Source organism: Nanorana parkeri, unplaced genomic scaffold, assembly GCF_000935625.1.
Source record: "Nanorana parkeri isolate BGI_ZX_2015 unplaced genomic scaffold, ASM93562v1 scaffold1450, whole genome shotgun sequence".
NCBI classification, from domain to species: domain Eukaryota; kingdom Metazoa; phylum Chordata; class Amphibia; order Anura; family Dicroglossidae; genus Nanorana; species Nanorana parkeri.
Genome location: NW_017307718.1, coordinates 257,956 through 282,493, shown reverse-complemented (window position 1 = coordinate 282,493; position 24,538 = coordinate 257,956). Strand labels below are relative to the sequence as shown.

Here is a 24,538-nt window from a genome sequence, read left to right as displayed (position 1 = left end):
TTAGCTACCATTATGCGCGGTTAGGGTCTGGAACTCGTTGCCACAAGCAGTGATTTCAGCTAATAGTGTGGAATCGTTCAAGAAACTTTTGGACGATTTCCTGAGAAACGGTAATATACAGGGGTACAAGTACTCCTAAAAACGAGATGACTCGGGGATCTTTACACACACACACACACACAATAGGTTGGACTTGATGGACATGTGTCTTTATTCAACCTCAAATACTATGTAACTATGTTATGCATTTCTCTCAAGCAAGGTTTTGTTTCAAATTGCCTGCTGACTCCTAAATTTAACAAATTCTATATTATTTACTACCTTTAAATTATGAGAGCATTTAAGGCTAACAAGTAGTTTTACAAAAGATCTCTTGATTTTGGCAGTATTGGTCACTTGCTGGAGGAAGCAGCAAATGGTATGTGCCTCAGCATCCTCACATCCAATACACAGTGCATTTAATGTGATGACTCAAGGATCCTTAGACCACTGGAGGGGGGAGGGGGACTAGTGGAGCGCCCTAGCCAGCTTTGTAGCTTTCTGCTGAAGTTTACTTCCAGAGAACACCCAGAGACCTAACAATAAGGGAACTTAATTATAAAAATATTGATTTTAGCTACAAAGTCAAGCTTTGACACTATTTCTTCACACCCCACTGCTAGTACGGCTGCTGATTGGAAGCAATGACTAATAGTGGGATGTGGAAAGAGGGAGAGGGTGGCCTTGGAGCTGAAGGCTGACCTTTAAGTAACTAAGCACCTCAGATTTTGGGGGGAAAATTGAGGGAAATCTCTCACGGAGCGCAGATAGCAGTAGAAACTGGACAAGGGTTCTAATTATTCACCATTCTATCAAAAACTAAAACTAAATGTTTTGGCTGGACAAACACTATATGTTTCTCTACTCAGAAAAAGCTTAATAACTATGAATATGAGTTAAACTGAGGTATTTATGTTAGCCAAGAATTCTTTTGGTTATGTAGCTAGGTTTGCACCAACTTAAAAAGTTTACCCTTACAAGCTACAAGATGAATATTGTTTCCAACTGTTTTTACCCTAATTATGACATTCTTGAAGGGCAACGTGACTCAGATTATCTTTTAGTTCTAGAGAACTAGCACATTGTTAATCACGCAGCTGCATAGCTGGAATACTCAGTCATGGAGGTTGGTGTCTGCATAGATGACAGACTGCATTAATCACAGTATGGTGCACACATTGTGGTTGTGAGGTGGAGTTATAGAGAGCTTAGTGTGTATGTTACCCCGAAAAAATGTATTTGATATATATGTATCTGCCATAAAATTGTGTGCAAAGTAAATCTAGCATGTTCCTTGTTGACTATTTTTACAACTCCTCCATTTGCCTTTAACCCCCACTTACCTGTTTCATTAAGTTATTCTCAATTAACATATCTGCCCACCCAGAGAATTCAGCGATGACCTGCTGTAGTCCTCCATTCCACTGCTTCAAGTCAGGTCCTGCAGCCCTACCTTCTCTGACAATTGTTTGAGTCAGCTGTCCCTTCTGGTTCTTGCAGCCGGCCCCCTTATAATGTCCTACTGGGTCTTTTCCCCCTCTAGCCGCTGGGTGGAAGCCAATGCCTCCTGGGATATCTGACATACATATCCTAGATAACTTTTGAAGCAAGGCTGACATCATTTTCCCCCAGGTGAGAATGAAGGAAATCACTATGGATGCACTGATACCGGTTTTTCGAGTGTTGAATTCTGGGACAACATGAAGTATGTGTTTTCTGCAGAAGAAAATTCTAAAGGAGATCCATAAGTGTATCATACAAACATTGAGTGACAAGTGCCCATCACACTCAACTGTGAAGAAATGGTTTACTAACTTTTAGCGGTGGGACTTTGAAACTGAAGCAAGATCTTGGAGGCCTTCAACAGTGTAAATTCCTGAAATTGTTGATCATGTTAATGACATGATTTTGGCAGATCGACAAATTTCAGCTAAAACAATTGCTGAGACACTAGAGATACCAGGAATTTGTTGGGTTTATAATTCATAAGCAGTTGGGTATGCTGTAGGGCAGCCTTGTATAACCCGTCCCATTCCCAGCCTGCCTGAGATTTGTGTTAGTGTCCTCAGATGATGCACACCTTCCCTCTGCTCTGGGAAGTACATCCTTTTTCTCATTTTCCTGTTGAAGACTTTTCTAGCAAGTTTCCCAAAGCTGCTCACAAAATTGAGGCACCTAACAGCAGCTATCCAGATCAGCTTTCTTCTCAGCATAGCCTTAGCAGACTGTGCCTGGACCCCGCTGAAAGGAAGATGTACAGTTTGCCTGTAATATGCTTAGGGCATTGGATTCTGATTAAAACACTCTCCTTGGCACCTTTTGAAGTGTGTGAATTGCTACAGGGTGCCTTACATGTCCAGGGTCATAGTCCATTGTGGTGGAGCCCTGTCCCTGAAGACCTCCTTTAGGTGGTATGCCCACCAGGAGGGGATGGAGCACGTCCCCTTTAAGTGACTGGGCTCCTAAGTCAGCTGTCGCTCTGATGGTGGTAAGTAAGGGTTTTGTTTATTTGTAGTAGGACACAGAGAGTTAATTCTGGAATAGATGGGTTATGCAGCTACCTTCAAGGGGTTGGACACTGGTAAATCAAAGGTGCAGGACAAACCTGTATGACACCTCCCACTACCAGCCGGTCGTACAGCAAAGAGTACAAGAATGGATCACAGAAAACAGAGGGGAGGTTCCTGTGCCCTGTTATGTATTCCAGCAAATAGATTTTACAGGTAAGACATAAATCCTGCTTTGTTTATCTTACGTTAAAGATAAAGGGAGTTATTTCTTCCACAGATTGGAAGTCCAAAAGCAGTCCATCAGAGGGGTACGCAAGAAAGCAAACCACAGCTAGTTTGATAAAAAACAAATTTAAACAAGAAACTATAACTGAAAGGGCTCGCAATTCAGAGGGCTGCCTGAAGAACTTTGTGGCTGGAGCTAGCATCTGCTGAGACATGAATATTCCCCTTGTAAAACTTGGAAAAAGCATTCAGAGAGCAAGGCGGCAGACTTACAGATTTTGGAAACTGAAGCCTGATGCTAGAAGGCCTGGTGACAAACTTGTTCACTTTGTTGTTGAACCCGGATGCCAGGAGGTCCATGTCCACTGTCCCCCACCTGAGACAAAGGTCTACTGAGTCCATACATTGATGACTGAGGAAGTCCACTTGCCAATTTTGAAATCGCACTGCAATGACATGCACTGTATTGCGGCACCACATGTTCCAGTGCGAGCAATCGCACTGCAGGTGGGAGGCGCCTTTGGGGTGCCATTGAAATGAATGGCACTGCAACGCACCTCTCGCAGCAGAAGGTTTGGAGCTCTCCTCACAACTGGGCACTGGCTACAGGGGTCTGTGTCCCGTCTGATCCCGCTGGGTTTCAGTCGGTTTCTGACAGGTTAGAAACAGCTGATGTGTGTTTACAATACAAGGCTGGCAGGCTGCCAAGATTCTGCTGCAATAGAAAGTATGTGAGATCTCTATGTCCCTGTTGTGAACTTTGAAAATTAACTCTCTATGCCCACAGCTGCAGAGGTGAATTAGGGCTTGTCTTAAAATGCATGCACTGTTTTGTTATTGTTCATAGTCTGAGCACAGGTTCACTTTAAAAAAAGTAATGCAAATAAAGCTTGTACTCCTAGTGGTTCAATGTCCCTTAAAAAACTAAAACAGTAAAGTTGCAGATTAACAAAGTTAACAGATGAAGATAACTATTTCCCAAATGCAAGTGAGTTGCATGTACCATTATTAAAGACCCGTCCGCCAGTTCTCTGCTATATTAGTTGAGTGGCACACGTATAAATCTCTTTGTGGGACAATCTAAGGTTTAGGAATCTCTTATAAGGCAGAGGCAAGATTACATGACAAAAACTACACCGTAAGAAATGGAAAAAGGATTGTGCAAATAACTAGAATCTCATATTACCAAGACAATGAAAAGTGTCCCAGGTTTATCAAAAAAGCTTTAGATTTGTTTTTTTCCCCTTTAAGATACAAAGCTACTCAGCTACCATTAATTCCTATTCATCAAGAAATATGCATTCCAATGACTTAGGAGAATAGTAAATAGACACATACTACATTAAGGAGCCTGTATAGTATAACTTCCTTTACTCCTAGAAATGGCAATAAAATGAATGGATCTGAACCCTTATGAATTGAGTTCATGCCTTTCCTGACATAGAAAGCAGTTTCCCGGAATGTGTAACAGCCATTGACTTAAAGCGAATCGTTTTGCATAACTTTGAAGGTCACTTGGGCAACAAAAGGTGTAAATGGAGACAAGTAACCCTGGCATGAAGAGGGAGGCCATGGGAGAGCCAGGCACTGACTAGCTGCGCACCTCACACATCCATTTTGTCAGTGTTAGCAAGAACTGAACACGTTGCCAGGACAGCAAGATAGGGAATGCAATTTAATTCCAGAAAAGCAGGGAGCTGGCAGCGATGTCAAGGAAGGAACAGAGCAGAAACTGAGGATTAGTTAATTTTACATTCATTTTGAAGGAGCCACACCATATTTCACATCTAAGCAATTGTATGAGAAAGGATAGAGTTAACAGGAATTTCTGGCTCTCTGCAGGAAAGCAGAGCTTCCTGTTTAATCAGCTTTGCCATGAATCCCTGATCTTGAAGGGTCTTAGACACTAAACACTCAATGCATGAAGGAGCCAAGTGCAAGAATGGGGGGAGGGAATTGGATATAGGAATGAATTAATAAATACATAAAACTTACCAAGCTCTTTAGATCCTTGGCTGATGCTTGCAAGTTCGCCAAGTTTCACAAGGGCATCAAAGTAGCCCTTTGCTGCTACTGTAACACCTGCAAGACAAAGAACATTAAACTTTATTAGTTTGGCAACTGTATTTCAATTACATTTTACACAGGCATTGCTCTAAGCATATGATGGTTTTCTAACCATCCAATAATGGTTTTCTAAAGGGTCAAAACTACTGACCTAAACTATCACAGTATCTAAAAGAACTATCTGTGTTTCTGGGGCACTCTTAGGTTTAAGGTGTGTGTCGACATTAATGTTTCTGTTTGAAGGAGAACTTGTCAAGAAGACTTAATAAGGCAGTCCGGAGATGTAAGCTGGACTACTATATGAAAATATAACCAAAGATGCAGTTTAATTTCAAACTACAAACAGCCATAAGGAAGCAGCTTAAAAAAAATTATTTTTCAGGTCACAATGTTTACAAATTTGCAAGATGTAGCAAATAAAAACTTTTAACTATACCATATGCTACATGTATTCAATTACAAAAAAAGTTTCAGAACGTCTAAAGGAAGTACTGTCTGTGTTGGTAGGATTGTATCAACCAGAGAGATAATACACAAGGCATGGGGCAACATTTTTTTGGTCCCTTTGTCTGATGGAAAACGTCTAATGAAAGATCATTAAAAAGGCCATATTTTTTCAGATTATACGTTTCTTGAAATATTTGTCTATGAAAACTCTTTTGAATACATAAATGATGTTTAGTAGATAAACACTTGGGTCAAAATCACACCTATCTCACCTTTGAAATCATGATGTGCATGGTAAACTCTTTCAGCACCATTTTTTATTCTTAATATTTCAAACTGTTTTGAAAGTCCAAAAGACATCTGGTTATATGTTAAAGACTAAATGTACCTTTCTAACCATGTTTAATGTTACAGCCATATTCAGGGTGCTCAAAAATGAATAAGAAACATTAAGAGCTGATATTATGTGATTTTCTTGGTGATTTGTATTCTGTCTTGAGATCCCTTTCCAACCCTGCAGTGAAATAACATCTATTTAGGCAAGTGTTATGTTGTAACCCCTTTTTGTAGACCACACTCATACTTGTATTCTATAAACCACTAGCTTTAAAGTGACACTAAACTCATTTGGGTTAATAGTTAGGGACTTGAATGCGTTTTTAAGATTTACCTTCTGAGTTTAGTGTCACTTTAATGCTAAAAGACAAACAAGAATGTGCCATGGTAATCCAAAGCACCATATTGATATGCCATAAATAATGACAATGTTTCATTTTTGTGTACCCTTACGCTTCATTATGGCAAGGGAATCAATAGTTGGCACAGTGTTAGCACAGCAGGACTACAGCAATAAAAAAGTAGCTGACCTGACTACAAGTAGATGGCTTATGCATGCCAGTGTAGTAAAGCATAGAATGAAAAAACTACAACACCTTCTTACAGTGACGATTCTGAGCCTTCTTTAGAATAGCAAATCAGCATTTCTGTCTCTGAAGCACTGACTTTATTTATAACAAGGCCCTAAAATAGCAATTAATATTATTTGTTCACTAATAACTTCACCAAAAACATGGATGTGTATTAGCCATGGTTCTCATGCCAATGTACAGGTCACTTTTTAAAATTCCTACAATAAAAAATAAATTTAATCTAATTTGACGTGCATCTGTGCTCAGACTATTTATAGAAGTAGCCACAGCACAAGCAGAAAAGCCTGTCCTCTGCCAGCATGCTATAGAGAAGGATCCTTGCTTTCTGTGCGGAAGCAGTGGTCTCTCTGCGGAGTTCTGACACACCTCCTGCTGAGTCAGGGCTTGTTCACACCATAAACAGTGCGTTCCAGAGCGGTCAGCCAATGCACTGTGGCAGTGCATTGGCGATTGCACTGCGGGCCTCCCGCTCCTAAATGCAGGAAGCCAGCTGGAATGCAATACAGTGTACAGACATGTTTTGTAGAGTGTGTATTGCATTCCCGCTGGCTTCCTGCATTTAGGAGCGGGAGGCCCGCAGTGCAATCCCCAAAGCACCGTGGCAGTGCATTGGCGATTGCACTGCGGGCGAGGGGCGTGACTGCGGTGCCATTGACGTCACCACCACACTTACTCTCGCCCCTGGACGCAAGAAGCCAGCCAGGATGCGATATAGTGCATTCCAGTAGCTGACCACTCTGGAAAGCACTGTTTATGGCTTGAACAAGCCCTGAGACCTATAGCTCTGCAGAACCGCATAGTTCATGCTCCCTGCTGATTGGAGAGCTCTAGCTCTAAATCAACAAGGGTGTGTCAAATATCTGCAGAAAGACCACTGCTTCCACACAGTGAGCAAAGGTTCTTCCCTGCAGCATGCGGGCAGAGGACATACTTTTCTAATGAGACTGTGGTTGCTTCCCAAAGATAAGGTATCATATAGTTCTGCTTTAACGGGGAAGGAACTTTTTTCTTTCTGTTTTATTGTGTTCAAGACTAAAACATAAATTTAATTTAATTTTAATTAGTTACATTTTTTGTCATGTAAATATGAGATACTGCTTATAAATATAATTGATATTTACTTTTCCATCCAGCCGGGGGTTTTATGTTAATTTTTTACACTTTTATCTATCTATTCTTAGCAGCTATTTACAGGCATACACCGCCCCACCCCCACCACCACCTTGTGCGGTTCAGAGGGGACCACAAACAGCTTTTGCTGTGCTCTGTCTCTGGAAAACATACTGTGCTGTGAAACCAGTTTCATATATGCACCCTGTATTTAAAGTATTACTAAACCTAAGAACAAGAAAATAATATATTGCTTACCAATACTTGGATGTGATAGCTACATTAATTTCATTCTTAACAAGTAAAAAAAAACCTGATGATCTTATCAGAAATGCAGTGTCCTGGTCACTTTATATGAGCTAGGCTTGAAGCAATAAACCATCTTATTTTGTATGTGTACACTACTAATTTTGCCATGAAACGGGGATGAGGCATGATTGAAGTCCAGCCTAGGTGACAACCATGACTCTCTTCCATAGATACAGTGGAGTGTAGCCACCTAGGGACAAGACATGTGTTATCATCAGGATTACCAGTTGAAAAAAGCGAAAAATATTTGAAAAATTAAAACGAATGCAGTCACCTCATCAAGGACTGGTAAGCTGCAACATATTAAATTTCTGTTTTGGGTTTAGTGATACCTTAACATTTATTTAATGCCCATTTAGTAACTGCAAGCCTCTCACTGAACCCAGGATGTTCAACTTCAAATGAGATGGACTCACATGACTGTGGATAAAAGGGAAATAAATAGGTATTTAGATTAGGTTTTTGAAAATAAAACATATGCATTTGTTATAAGGTGATACTATATAATACCAGGGTTATTCACTAAAGAGTGAAGAGTTTGGAGAAGGCAGGAGAAGTGAACAATCTAGGACAAAATAGCTGATTTGGAGAAATTCTCCAATTCAGCTCACTTTCCAGTTCAGCTATGTTGTCCTAGATTGTTCACTTCTTCTGCCTTCTCCAAACTCTTCGCTCTTTTGTGAATAACCCTGTGAATGTTTGTGTTTCACCTAGGCCAATAATCAACTTTCACTCTATCATTGTTAGTTTATATGCTCTTTTTGTATTTTAGCAAGAAAAAAGTAACATAGGAACAAGTAAAATAAAAAAAATTAAAAAAGCACCAGTGACTGATTGCAGAATTAGACATCAAAGCATTATTCATCAGCTGCAAGCCACATGGCAGTAACCCACACCTTCATGTGAGTACATGTATCATATATCTAGTCATAATTGTTTTCTCTCCACAGATAACCAACTAAGATAACTGATATGATTCATACAGTAATACGGTGCTGTGCATCAGGGTTTTCTAGGACCATTTACAGGGTAGCTATATTATAATACATCTTCACAAGAGTGTTAAAGGTGAACTACAATGGTATTGAGGCCAATTTTTTATTTAAAAATATTTAAACTGATTTTTATTTATATGTACACCATTTTTGTTTTACAAATGAACACTCAAAAGATGCCAAGAGATTCCATGAGCACTTTGGCCTAGCTTTCCAAAGAGGGGTGATTTTACACTGTCCTGGCATTCTTATTTTATATGTTTTATAACAAAAAGTAGGGAATTTTTTTTCCAACGTTTTCGGTCTTTTTGCCTTTGTATTGTAAAAAATAAAACAGAGCTGTTAATAAATACAACTAAAAGAAAGCTTTATCTACCAAAAAATGTATCTAAAATTAATTTGGTACACTGCTGCATGGCTGCGTAATTACCAAATAAATCACAAAGCAAACTGAAAAATGGCCTGGTAATGGAGGGGAATTACAGGCCGCTACTCAAGCTGACTGAAACTGTTTAGGTCATCTGCTGCAAAATCTGCTGTAAATCAATAGCACAGGCCTTGTCCCTCACCCAGCCTGTGACTGGACAGTAAAAGGAGAAGCAGCTCACTGATTAGCTCATCTCTCCACTCTCTTCTCCTATTTTTTGCCTGCTAGCTGGCTAACTCCATATTTCTATGAATGCATTTGTTTTACAAATTTGAAAATTCTTCCTCTAGTGGTAATCTGTATATCAGGCACTGCAGTCACCAGCTGCAGAAGTGCTGTGATTATTCTCATAGAGAGTGAACTGGATTCAGTCTAAGTTCACTGATAGACATGGAGAAGGGGAGATGCAGGAAGAAGGTCATTCTCTGTGCGGCTTGTAATGTAATTAGCAAATATCTGTATACAATTATAGGCTATTAACTTCAATATCAACACATATTTAGAGTAGTGCTAAAGGCTATTTGTTTAAAAACAGCCCGCAATCTTTCCTCCCCCCCCCAACACTTATCTATGGTCCATGTTCACTGCTGCCAGCTCTGACATGGCCTGCGATGCTTCCTCAAAATTCCGGGTTGAGAGGGGGGATCCCGAGGCCACTGAGGACAGGGCAGCAATAAGCTCTATGTATGTATCTCTTTCTATGTATCTCTATATATGTATCTGCCTTTTAAATTACTGTGAGGAGGCAGGAAAAGGGGTGTGGCTTGTTGAGAGCTGTGTGATTTAGTGGACGCACACAGCTCGGCACAGTTCCTGGCTGGGAGCGAGTAGGCATAGGTGTCTCCTTTGCAACCTGCTAGGCAAAGGAGACACCTGTAAACAAGAAGGGATGGCTGCAATATATGACCTGAAGAAAATAAATAAAATGGTGCAGTATTAAAAAAAAAACAAAAAAACGTATTAAGTAACTGCGGATCTCCTCTGTTGAAATAGAAAAAAAAAGTGTTTAATATCACTTTAAAAGATTATTTACATTCACATAGATTATCTACATATGTGTAAATGCCAATTTTTTTGCCTAAAGCATCATTGAAACCGTCAAAAGGTTATAGATTTTCTAAAAGCAGAGACCCTGTAGAAGAGATTTTGTTGGTATTTGCAATTTTTTATGTTGAATATGTGTGCAAATATTTATATCTAAAATCTATATGTTCTGTAAAAAAGAAATACACTAAAAACATAATATAATCCCCATTTTTTTTGTAAAATGTAAAAGATGAGTTTGTATTAAATAAATAAATATCAAATATGCAAAGCCTCAAGCTTGAATGCACCCTCGAAATGGAGACAAACTACAATACCCAAAATTGTACATAGATGATGCTTTAAAAGCCTTTGTAGCATATTAATTCAGAGTTAACCTTAAATGGCCCTAGACTGATCTCTCTCACTCCAGCGTGCACCAGGAAACCTAATATGTGTGGCCCAATCGTTGTTTACATATGTGTGTGAGCCCTACATGTGTCTTTGCTTTCCTATATCAAACAAACAGTAATTAGTGGGGCTTTTAAGGTGTCATAATGAGAGGAATGCCAATAACACATAACTGTCAAATAAAACATATATTTATTCATATAATATATGAACAGATCAACGATCTATATAGAGGCACAATTATAGACTTGTCCCTGCAATACATCCCCTTCTTAATACAGGACAAAATAAATTTATTAAACTTATCTCAAAGCAATGCATCAAGCATAATTATGATTCGGGTCCTTTGAATGACGCACAATTATCCCGTGTGTCCAGCCTTCCTTTCATATATGCACAGGGACAGGGCTCTTTTTCATTTATTTTCTTAAAGTTTAAATTGTACATTTTTTTTACTTTTAGACGTTACTTTTAATAATGCTTTCACAGACAGCCTCCTATCTGATTGCATAGTGCAGGTGACAGGTTGTTTTTATGGAGACGTCAGGTGTATTTTAAGCCTAATGTCACCCCTGCACATTGCTGAAGCAGACTGAGCACAGGCTTGGTTTAGACATCTCTTAACCAGGAAGTACTCAGAGCTAATGCTTCTGAGTACATACTATCCAGGAGAGGTCAGCGAACATTCTTCAGATTGGTTATCATCTTGGCACCCAGATGGGACAAGTAAGCACATGACACATAGTGGAGAGGTATGGCAGGGAAGGGGGGCATTAGCAGTGCATAGAAGTGATCAGGAAGCTTTACAGCTGCCCAGATCACTTTTGTGCAAAAATATCTGCTGACTGAAGAAATTTTAACTCTTGCCTGCTATAGCCGTTGGGAGTTCGTTAACATGCCACTACTGCCACCGCTGCAATAGTTAAGGCAGCGGCAGCAAAAGGGTTAAACAAGCCTACAAATATTTCACACGTTATTCTGTGAGCTGGAAATCATGCTGTATCAAGTCTTTTAAAAAGGAGTAAATCCTGAAAAGGTGCATGAAAAAAAGAATTGTGTGTTAGCTGTAGGAAACCCATCAAATTCCAAGCATCATTTTGAAATAAGGAATATTTCTGGTTCCTATTGGCAACCTATACATTTTTAAAGACTTTTTACATTATTTGTTCTTACAAAAACATACCAAAACCTGAAACAGCTTTACTATCTCCCCCAAGGGGTAGTAAAGACAGATCTGAACAGGTTTACAGGAAGCTGACAATTGCACAACAGAAACCTCTGACAGCATTCACATTCTTGTGCTGTCCTGTTACTCTACATGTGTGATGACTGTCTACTACGGTATCTTTGTCGAACTATGACAAACTATTATCATAAGCCAAGAGATTCACATTAAAGATACATATCTGATTGTCACCTCTGGAGTTACCAACCCCAAATTGTGACTTTTACTACATATTCATATATGCACACATGCAGCCTGCTGCTCACTAACATCTACAACCGTGACCCATATCTATTTATGTATTACTGCACAAACTTGCTATAAGGTTAAATTCGCATTTCTACTAATTGAGGTCTCATTCACACGGGCAGCTAAGGAGCAGTAAACATAGGTGGTTGTTGTGCATTTTTACCACTCACCCAAAAGCTAACATGGTGGCCACAATGGCAAATTTTTACATCATGCTGCGTTTGGCAGGTATTGTCACTTGCCAAATGCAACCAATGAAGTCAATGGGACCACACCGCAACTACTTTGCAATACTTGGCACACATTTGTGGCACAGTATTAAAATGCAAAATCCCCACTGGGAAAAAGAGAAAAAGAAAAGAAAAACAGGCATTGTAGGGGTGGCAGTATTGCCTCCCACGCACCTGTAAACCAGCTGTCCACTGAAGATTACTTTTTCAGAGGGCAGTAAAACCACCGCTGACCTTTTTTATGGGAGATGATGGCTCCGTGGCTATCATCACGTTCCTCCTTTATTCTTCTGGGTCCTTGAACTAGGGAGTCACGAACCTGGAGAAAGTATTCCAAGCAAGAGATCAGGCTTCACTGGCCACATTCTTGTTTCAGGTCGCTAGTTATTTATACAGTAAATTATGAATTTACTTTTTCTGGACTTATGTTCTAGAATGTATCCCCTTATTTTTAAAAGTGAGAAATCATAGATTAGGATAGCTGCAGTAAACATCTGTGACCATGACTAGGGATGAGCTCAGGTTCAGTCCAAACCTGAGCCCCTCCGAACAAGGAAGTGCCATTGGCACTTCCACCAAATCAGCTGCAAGCTGGGCATTCCCCACTGTTGACATTTACCTTACGACCCCATTCACACTGAGCGATTTGTAGGGTGGTTTCAGCTCCAAAATCGCTCAAATATCAGCTCAATGTCGGTCAATGTAGCTTGTCCAATGCATTTCAATGGAGCTGTTCACATCTCAGCTCAATGTCGCCTGTAGCTCGAACATGACCTATTTTTCAGCGGATTTTGTGCGATTTGGCCCAATAGACTTGAATGGTGTAGCTCATTGTCGCGCTACAGAAGTGTCACTTTTGCACAGGCATATAAGAAGGAAGGAATGATGTCACATCAAGACCGTTTTTGATTGGTCACAGCCCAATGTAGCAGCTACGTCCCTGTGAAAAGTCGCGCTACGCAGCGTGACAAAATGTGCACTGTAGCTCAATGTCGATCAGCTCAAAATCCTGCTGAAAAAAAAACATCGCTTTTTTGGATGTAGCTCAGTGTGAATGGGGTCTACAAGACCACATTGCCATATTAGGTAAATTTAATTTACCAAATATAAGCATGTAGCCATTTAAGGTCAATTACATCACTGCATCCCGCCCCTATGCTTATGTCAAAATGTGGGTCTGTAACTCCCTGCTCCCAGTTGATTGGGTGGCATAGAAAAAACTTCCTTCTGTGTTACTGTGGTGCTTCCTATGTATACTGAGGAATTCAGGTCTGGACCAGGTTCGGTCCAAACCTGAGCTCATCCCTACAGTTACCATACTAATGTAGTGTGTCACATGCTCCCTATAACAAGAAGTACTGGATGCTTCTCTTTTTTCCTGGTAGCCAAACAGAGCAACAAAGATACACAAAGAAGGGAACAGTCTGCTGCTGGAGAAGGGAGGGGGAGTTAGGTGAAACTTTTGCTTTGCCCTTCATGGTCCTTGCATCTTGCACATTTCTATTGACCAGGTAAGCTGCTGACCATACGGATAGGCCAATAGAAGTTTGAGGGGGCACAGTTTAGCAGTAACCTATGACACTACACGGAAGTGTCAGAGCTTTGCCTTCAGAATGGCCTAGAGTATGGCTGTGATAGGAAGATTTGAGAGGCTAATACAAGCCTCCTTTAGGCACTTGTACTTTACATCTGCAGCAGTTAAGATTTTTTCACTGCTCGAATTTCAGCCAAGTCAGCAGTCTGTTAACTAGGCCAACATTTTAGGCTGTGGGTGGCCCTATCCCTCCATTTAACAAAAATCAATTATCAATTGTCTTTTGCAGAGGGAGCTGAGCCAAAAATTGTTGGCTGAACACTAACTGCAGGCAATTAGGTGCAGCCACTGTTTGGGTATTCTGACAGCTATGGGCTCTGGCTGTCAGATTACAATAACTAGCAGGGAAGGCCACAGAGCTCAACAAGAAAAAGCTTCCAATGTATGGCCAGCAAAATGTGTACCACAACTTGAAACATATCTTTGATGTTAGTAATAACCATAACCATATGATAAATAGAAATTCTTTACACTTTATAAAAGCCTCTGTCAACGGATTTTGGGCTTGTGTCAATGGCATCAGTTTGACATCAGTTTGAGATGCTTCTAAGGTCATCAGGTCAAAGGTGATAGATTTTACTACCAGGTGCATTTGACCTGTATTTGAATTCCTTATGACCTGCATTTGACCTTCATCAAGCAGGTTTTGTATTTCTATAGGCTTGTATGGGCCTGCAAAACCTGCCTGATGCAAACAAAATCCTATTGGCACAGGCCCCTAACAAACTTACAACCATGTAACTAAAAACACAACAGCTACACAAATGCTGCCCTTGGATCAATGACTGGGAATACATAAGCATTACTGAGTAAGAGCTAGCTCATGAGTCCAGTAGTATTTGCTACCCCTGGTGCAGCTCCCACTGCAGACCAGGCACCTGGCAATGAAACTGGAGATAGATGTATATTACTATGTGGTTCAAGCCTGGAATTTCTAACAGTTTAGATATAACACATTTTAAGAACAAAACTGCATTTATTCGGTATGTGACTTTTAACCTCAGCTTGATAAATCAAAACTCAGTCTTTCCCCAAGCACACTGGAATTCCATTTTTAATATTTTTCTTCATACACTTCCAAAGTTTCTAAAATTATTTGGACAATACCAAATTATCTTTTGCCAAATAGTTTGTCATTCTTTTAGTTTCCAATACTTGAATGGCTAGCAATGGAATTCACATATAGCTGCCACGTGTAAGCGATTTGTTAGTTATTTCCCATAACATACACCTCTTCAAGAAATTTCCCAGTAATAAAACACCAGATAATATCTATACCATGTCCAATTTTCCATGTTGTGAAATGCACTGATAATCAAATGTAGGAGACATGCCGACAACAGCTATATTTTTCATCTTGCTGTGCTATAATAATTACATCTATCTAAACTTGAGTGCTTGAAATAGGTAGTCCTTGTTATGTTTATTTAGCCTTATAGTAGTGCTGTCCACTTCTCCATGTATTACAAAGTAGAATTCAGTGTGAGTTAGAAAATATTACTGATCAGCTATCTCATAATGGGAACAGAACTGGAGGTCAGTTCTTTAAAGAAGACAGAATCTCACTGCTGGGGATTCATTAGTTTTTGGGGAACTTTCACTTCAAAGTGTAGTCTAGGGAGGGACTTTGATGGGCAAATAAATACAACTTGCTTTTGACATCTATTTTAATTAACAACCAAAATTTTAATTTAGCAGCCAACACTTAAATGTGAAAAGACGCTAAATTAAAATTTTGGTTGTTAATTTATACCTAATGGGTGCGGAAAAGACGCAAATAGTTTATAGAAACACACTAGCAGCTTGAAGCAGGTCAACTGCACCTGCAATGAATTCTAAATGATCTCAGAAGCGTCTCAAATAGATGTCAAAAGCAAGTCGTATTTGAGGGCGAAGAGGGTTCTTTACAGTAAGAGCGGTTAAGGTCTGGAACTCACTGCCATCGGCAGTGATTTCAGCCAAGAGTGTAGATTTGTTCTAGAAACGTTTGGACAATTTCTTGAGGGACCGTAATATCCAGGGATACCAGTATCCCTAAGAATAAGATGATGCGTGGACCTATATGGGTTGGACTTGATAGACATATGTCTTTATTCAACCCCAAATACTATGTATGTAACAGGTCAGCTCAGTAGATCGGGAAGTGAGCGAACACATACCGGCGTTCGCTCACTTCTCGATCGTGCCGTGACAGGGGAGTGGCTGGATTCCCCCCTCCCTGCTTTGATCCTACAGCGCTGACTGGCGGAACGGACAGGGAGGGGGCAGGTACAGCTCGCTCTGCCTCTAGATAGCCAGAGCCAGCTGTCACTCACGCACCTGGGCGGATCCAGACATAATTGTCGGGATCCGCTTCAGCTGCGGCGTCTCAGTATACCGCGAGCTGTAGCTCGCGGTTTATTGAGCTTAGGGTGATGGGAGGACGCTAGTTTGTGTTACACTAAGGAGAACTATGGGGAAAAGCCCTAACCCCATAGTTCTCCTCTCCTAATATATCAAAGTGTCCACAAAATACTGTGATCTAAGTGTATTAAACAAATCTCTCAAAAAAAAAAAATATATATATATTTTTTAGTTCTGACCATAATAAAAGAGAGATTTGATAGAGGAATGCAAACAGAGACAAAAGTAAAGGGATTACAATGGTCAATAGAGTTAGTAAGAATTGGAAATGAGGTACCGCCCTCTAAAATGGAATGGGTGCTAAAGGAAAGAGCAAAAAAGAGTTTAATAAATTAAAAAGATTTTATTAGAGTAAATAACATGTATATAACTCTAAGAAGAGGATGCAAAGGTGGCAATGTGAGTCTTACTGTGAGAAAAGTGGTATGTTGAGACCCCAGAAACAGAGGGAATATATTAAAAAAAAATACAGCTCCTTCGAACAGCTAATTGAGGAATGCTGGCCAAAAGGGGCCGACAGCAGTACCCGCTATGCGAATTTCAGCCACAGTATATCAAGAACTGGCCAAGATTTACATAGCGTATGGTCATCTTTAGGAGAATTTCCTATTCTCCTTGGATCCATTTAGTGGCCATAATGCGCTGCAAATCTAAAACGTAGACGTTCCCAAAGCTGTTACCCTCAGTGAATGTTTTATAAATACACCCTTAATGTAAAGTGAAATATTGTGGAAAATAAATAACAGCAGGTACAGTGCCATGCAGTTTCAAACTTGTAAATTACCAAATTTCTAGATCAAAGGGCTGTAGTAGTACAGAAATATAGACATGCCTTGATTTTCCTACACACTGGAGATTTACCAAATTACCTGAAAGTGCTTTTTCATAATGTTTGCCCGTCGTCACAAAGTTCTTTAAGCTTGGGTTGAATTGATCTAATATAACCTGTGAAAGAGAATGAAAGTATATTAGGCAAAGGTTTTTTTCTCAGATCCTTTAACAATTCCAAGAGCACAGCATGCTGACAGATGAATAAGAAATGAAGTGAATGATATGTAAAATGTTTTCATGGCCATTCTGTAACTCTAATTCTGTGATTTCCAGTCTGACACATTCTATATTCATGCAGGTGACCACTCTTTTCTGGCTTAGTTTTTTAGCTTCCTGTGTCACCTCCCCACCCTCAGCCTGCCCACTGGATTATGAATCAGCATCATCACACCGCTCCAATGAGCAGGTAGGCTGCCAAGGAAGTTGTAGAGTTGAACCTGATACTATAGTATAGCATAGCACACTATAGCATAGTATAGTAAGTAGAGTATAGTAAGGTATAGTATAGTACAATGTAGTATAGTATAGTACAATGTAGTATAGTATAGTAAGGTATAGTATAGTATAGTATGGGCTCCTAACTGTCCCTCATTTGGAGGGACTGTCCCCATTTTGAAACCAAATCCCTCTGATGTTTTACTTAACTACCACAAGTGCTATACCACATCAAGGGCTTGAGTTATAAAACTTTCGCCCAGTCATACTTTGGGCAAATGCATTCCCTCCACTAGATGGAACATAGTTGTCTGCTTAATTGGGGACGTGGCAGGGATGAGTCATTTGCCTACATACTTTGAGGGGAATTTATCAAACCTGGAGCAGACAAAATCTAGAGCAGCTGTCTATGGCAACCAACCAGCTTCCATCTTTCATTTTTAAACCTTAACTGAACAAACTTAAGATAGAATCTGATTGGTTGCCATGCACAGCTACTCCAGATTTTGTCTGCTCCAGTTTTGATGAATTCTCCCCTTTGCATGTAATGGTATCCTTGTTTCTGATCTCAGAAAGTTGGGAAGTATGGTGTGCCGCCCCAATAGGGGCATAGAATATGAGATGCATAGCCTCAGTTAATATTAGCATTGTTATATAGGTTAGAATTTATATAGTGTGATTTGCCTAACTATTTTCTCATAGCTAAATCCATGTGTTATCCTATGCTGCCATCTAGTGGCCTTTTGTTGTAATGTACATGTTTTTCTGTAATTATTCCTCATGTGACGATGTATTTCCCCCTAGTGTACGCCCCTTCCTTCTTCCTGTGTGCAGTACTTCCTGTGTCATGGCCACATTTAAGAGCCACATGTAACAAGGACACACATGTAATCTGCACAGTACGTAGGAAAGGCATCATTTTCTGACCGCACAATACTATAACCGTTCAACTGCTGTTCCTATCATCTGCTGTAACCTGATGTAGAAGAATAAACACCTTTTTTGAATGAATCGGTATTGACGAGTTCAGCTATCTGACGATGATTGTCCGCAGTGAGTATATCTGCTTATACAGGCCAGGCATAGAGGTCTCAGCAAGGGATATATCTCGCTATCACAACGATCGGAGTCAGAATATATGGTATAGTATATAACAGGGCTCAAAATTTCAAGTCCTGAGCTACTAGCCAGGCCTTAAGAGTTACTAGACACCAGTTGCCCCACCTAACCCTTACCCTGCCCCGGTCTTAACTCCGCCCCTAAACACACCCTCTTAAATAATCTTATGATAATTCTTATCTTATAGTTGCCGCTTGTAGTCTGCAGATTAGGGATTGCTGCAGCAGGAAAACGCAGGTTCCTGACACAGGAATCTCTAATCACACCTGAAATATACTGTAGGTGTGAATGGGGCCTAATGTACACATACACTAAAGGTGTCCATACACCTGCCGATTATCGTACAATAATCGCGGGTCATACCGCGATCGTACGATATTCGGCAGGTGTATGGGCAGCGTGCGACCGCTTCTACTGTAAGGTCGTACGACTTTCGTCTTCCAAGCACGCTGGAAAACGTGCCGAAAATCATACGATTTTTGGCGGGTTGGTGGCGTGGTTGGAAGACGAATGCTGCACGGGCTGGTCAGCACTGTAATCATCGGAGGGCTTGCGATGATCACAAGTAGGATCTGCCTGTCCAAGATGGGCAGATTGTACGCGATTTTAATGACCTTACAACCATTGCATAACGAAAGTCGTGCGATGGTTGTAAGGTGCACTTCTCAACGTTACACCCCCCAGGCAGAAATATAATAATAAAATCCCCCCCCGCACACATAAAATAATATAGTTACCCAAATTTCCACTTGCCCTCACTTTATTTTTACTCGCCAAATGCGAGCAGGCGAGTGGAAATTTTGAGCCCTGGTATATAATATTAGTATACTAATACAAATATAGTAATCTTCCAGACAGAGGTGTGTATGGAATGGAAGAGGTGTGTATAATCACACAGGAGACTACACAGATTTAAATATTCTTTGGTAGCTAACACATTTTATATAGTTTTATGTGGCTTTCGACATCTGCCATGAGCCTCATTTTAAGCATTTTTAAAGTAATAATAAGAAGTTCATTTTATTAACATAGTAAAGTAGCATAAAGACAAATAACAATGTGAATGGGCCAGTCCACACAAAAGTGCTCTTTTATCATAGGAGCCTGGTATAGTCAGCACTTTGCTTCCTATTTTACGATTTTGGATACTCGAACAGTGCCATAATTCTCACTGCCATAATTCCCGATTCAGTGTCAACTTTGGGTGTTCTCACCCACCTTTGCTTGTTTTAACACCTCCTATAGCAATTCCCATTACAAAAAAAAACTTAAATATGCAACAGGGAAATTGCGGAGCCCCTTATATTGGCGGGTGTGCAGAGACAGGAACCCAGAGCAGAGATCTGCCCAATAGCAGAGTCCCAAATTAATGTCAGTGGGAGCACAATACACCTTAAATTGTTAGTGTCAATTGGAGCAAAGCTATGTATTGGTAATTAGTAGTTACTTGAGTACTTCAAGCTACAGCTTGCTATCTACTGAGAGTGCCGCAGCAGGGACAGATCTCGACATTGCTGTCGAGATCCACCCAGCTGTGTGAGTGACAGCTGGCTCTGCCTATTTAGAGGCAGAGCCAGCTGTGCCCGCCCCCTCCCCCATCCGTTTCTCCAGTCAGCGCTGAAAGATCGGAGCGGAGAGGGGGAAATCCCTGCGGGGAACTGTGACTGACAGTCACCGTTTTCTGCAGGGAGATGATCAGAAAGTGAGCGAGCGGCGGTATGCATTTGCTCACTTCCAGATCTGTAGAGCCGACCTGACAGTTTCATTGTCACACATCGGCTTGAACTATGAGGTTGAGTGAGAATCACTCACCTCATAGTTCTCCTTTAACATCTGGTCCAAAAGTATGAAAATTGTGAGAATAGTGAGAATTAGTATGTCCAAATGATGGCAAACAATCAGATCATCGTTTACTTTCTATAGTTCATTTTGGGAAAAGTAAAATGAAGACGATAAATAACACAAACTGCCTGAGCTAACTCCCCTGGCAGACACAATACCGTAACTCTCAGTTGAATAAAAACTCAACTGTTACCTCTTTTTCCCCAATTTTCCTCCTCCATTTTTTCCGAGTCACTTAAATCTACCATTGAACCCTTTCGATGCCAGAGCGCACATTGTTTTGCCCACCTGTTAAAATGGCCCGAATTTTGCTAAAAATCCCCTAAAATTATATATTTTATTAAAGCAAAGCAAAGAATAAAATGATGTTCAATGCAATTTTTTTATATCACTTGATATTAGCGCAACTGTTTATCAAACCCACATTTTCTGTAAAAAATACATTCAAATTCATTTTAGTGCACATCAATGCAAAATAATTCCAAATGTGTTGATAAAACAAAAAAGACAAGGTTGCATCAACTTAACTAGATACTAAATATGTCAAGCCCGAAAAGTGTGTGTGCCCCCAGATGGAGCTCCTTCCAAATACGAAAGGAAGCTTCTTCTGTGACGCCCAATCCACTACGGTGGAAAATTCTCTGCCCGCAGCTTGGTGTAAGCAAAAAGACAATATACAGTGACATCAATGACCTTATATGGCTACATGCCTATATTTGGGCAATTACATTTACAGAATATTGCTATGAGTCTATCTAAGGTAAATTACGTCAGAACAAGCATCCCGCTGCTTTGTTTACAGGCAGCTTTGGGCCTCAAAAAGATAAAACACCATACATAAATGTATTTACCCTCAAGAATTTACACATAACTAGTGCAAATTGCCATAAAGCAGTGCCATAATATGAAACATAATGCATAATACATCTGGTACAGTTTTTAGGAGTGTTCTGGAATGACCCAAAAGATGATATCTGCCACAGGACCCCTGGTATTCAAGTGGCTTGAGTGGGTACATCCATGAAATATCAAATGGCCGTGAATGGATCTCGTCCTCCACAACTTTCCAAAACCACGTCCCACCCTGGCCTTCTCCATCTCTGTCCAACTCTTCGTCATAGGGAAGAACATGGCATTGTCAGGAACCCACCAACGCCCTCAAGGGACAAACACATCATCTGACACACCAATCATGCCACCATCCACTACATGCATATTACATAAATAAAACTAAATGTATGTCCCTCCTCCCAATGCCACACTTGCAGCAACCTGAAGGCTAAAGGAAAGACATATAAAAGCATTTGGCCAGCTTAGGAATATCATTCTACTACTTATTGGCTGAGTGTTACAACTCCCTGCACCAGCAGATAATCAGAGTCAATAATGGAGTTCAATGAGTAGGCTGGAGGTGGAGATGTGACACAGAAAACTACAAAACTCCACAGATCTCAAAACTCAAACCAGTCTGTTTCCAGCTTGGCTATGCATTGTGAAAGAGATGTGTAAATTATAGGAGCATATATATAAATATTTTTGCAAGTACATGATGTGCATTTCAACTGTATATTTAGTTGCTTGCCTGGAATTCCACATTAATCCAATAGAAAGTAAAATATTTACACTTGCAGGAAAGAAGAAACAATTGAGCTGGAAATAACATGGTAGCTTCACAATGTTACTTGGCCGCTCTATGTGTGATACAGAAATAATGACCGACTTCCATGGTTGCTTGCTCTGGTCAGATCTCACACCAGTCTGGAGCTCTACTATATCTTTAACTGTGATGAATGGTTTTACTGACCTTTTTAAGTGTTTTGAAAGGGTTTAATTTACGTGTTAGGGTTAAAGGTAGGATTATGAGGTTACATTTTAGGGTAAATGTTAGGGAAGTTTAGTGGTAAAGAAGAACTCCAGGATTTATTCAGTTAACCCTTGCAGTGTTTCGGAAAAAAAATGGATCAGAGATCTGTTTCGCTGGACCTGATCGTGCCAGATCGGGTGTAATCTTTTGTAGTTGGACACATGTCCATTTATATTCCCCATAGACCGACATGGATCCGGTAATTTCAGTTTGTATCTCCATCGCAAGACAGAGGAAAAAACTAGACGGACACTGTTGTGACATCCGATCTGCACTGCTCTGATCAGGGGGGATCTGTTCACGGAAAGAGGAAAAGGGGGAAAGGGGCCTAAGATTGATACTGCTAATTTCTGTTTTCTGAATATAGAATATACACAGTCATTTCACTTCCAGTGTTTATTTAAAAGGAAAATGATAATACAGTTTTTTTCCCCAGGGTAGTAGAAATTAGTGCTGATCATCTTATCTTTATCATTAGCACTGTTCTCTTCTGTTTATCTGAACAGCTAATATGTTCTAATGAAACCCACAGAAGAAGTGCTGGGTTAGAGTTCACAGTGTGCACATTGTTTATTTACCTCGTTTTTAAATTCATGCTCCAAAAATTGGTGATAGATAAATAAGTGTGATGTACCTGTACAAAATATGTGTAACCTACACATAACCACATAGACAGAGTTCAACTTTACCAAAGACCTGGCCATTTACGGGCCTGCAATCTACACATTTTTGGAGAATTACCCATAGCTGCAATAAAATCTAAATTCTGAATGAGTCCATTTCATTATTCTCATCATTTCCAAGCCCTAAGGAAAGGGGTTGTGTTTGCCCTTGCAACGTGTTGGCAGTTTGATTATTGCAATTATTAAACTTTTTTAATACTCAAGCATCCATTTTGGTCTGTGCCCTTCTGTTCTCTGCCCCCAAAACACAATGATTAATAAGCTCCCCCTGGCCAGCACATTTTTACTTACCTTCCATGTTCTTCCCCCTCCTATGCTGCCTTAGCCCTGTCTACGGTCTGTGTCAGTGTTGGAGCTTACACATTATTAATGACATAGCTTCCTCCTCACATGAGTGCTCAGGCCATGTGATTGGCTGATAGACCCAAGCATATCGGGGGACGGGGGGAGGGGACGGGACTTAAGATTAAAGATACTTTATCTCTTTCCCTGAATAGGCAAAGTGACATTCTCTTTATTGTAGTTATTTATTCAGTAAAAGCAATAAAGCGGACCTTTACCCCTTTCACTAAAAATCACATCACCATGCAGCTCTGCATGCTGATGTGAAATCATCTTACATAAATGTATTAGTTAAACAAACATATTTTCATTTTACTTACAATTTATTTTTTCCACTTCCTGGTTCTCTTTGGCACAAATTATGTAATGTGCTCAAACGTTGCATCACGGGAAGGTTACATCAGCAGAACATTACTGGGAAATCTCATCTGTAATATGACGAGATCTTAGGGAAAGGCATTTTTCTCCGCTGAGAATATTTGCATGGTCACATGTCCTGGTCACATGTGAAGGAGTTCCAGGAAGTAAAGGGAGATGTATTAATCTGCCCTTAGTAAAAGAAAATGGCCACTGTGAGAAGAATGTGGAGAAAAAGAAAAACAAGGTATGCAAAGAATAAAAAGCCCGCATTTATCTATAAGTATCTGTTTGTAGATTGTCATTACTTAACATTTCTAAAGGTGTATTTGTTGTTATTTTGAAGCTATGGGTAAAGTTCCCTTTTAAGTGTATTTTAAATTTGTCTTTGAATCCGCATTCAGACTGGAAGAGGAAGGGCCAGGACTAGGAGCCAATCAGACTCTGTTGTAGTACACATGTGCTGACAAAAGATGCTGACAGGAAGAGAGAGCAGGGTGGGAGGTGTACTTGAGCAAACTGTGCTGCTGCCATGGAGATCTAGGACCTGACATGACTCATGACTAGCTCAAATAATAACTCCAGAAGGCAATGCCTGAGACCCAGTTACTCCTCTACTGGGTGCTGCGTTCTTACCTGTTGCACAATAAAAGATAGTCGCCGCTGCACGTTGCTCACGCACGCTGCTTACGCCCGCCGCTTACGCCCGCCCACGTCAGTTAAGCCACTCGCGCCTACGCTGGTGTCACGTGACGCCGCGCCCACGCTGAGGACATGCGTCTGGCCCTCTCCTCCCGGTGAGCTTCCCAACTCGCCGCTGCCTGCCGAGAACGAACAACGCCGCTGCCCGCCGACAACACCGTCATTCAAGG

General features: G+C 40.5%; 1 protein-coding gene across 1 annotated transcript in view; it reads right to left on the bottom strand.

The window, feature by feature from the left end:
• The window catches only part of LOC108798327 (brain-specific angiogenesis inhibitor 1-associated protein 2-like), a 126,289-nt gene that overhangs the window by 62,438 nt on the left and 39,313 nt on the right, over nt 1-24,538 (bottom strand). The window contains exons 2-3 of the mRNA XM_018570067.1: nt 17,063-17,138; nt 4,770-4,856 (exon numbers count right to left, since the gene is read on the bottom strand). Coding sequence (XP_018425569.1) covers nt 4,770-4,856; nt 17,063-17,138 — 163 coding nt within the window. The remainder of the gene's footprint in view (nt 1-4,769; nt 4,857-17,062; nt 17,139-24,538) is intronic.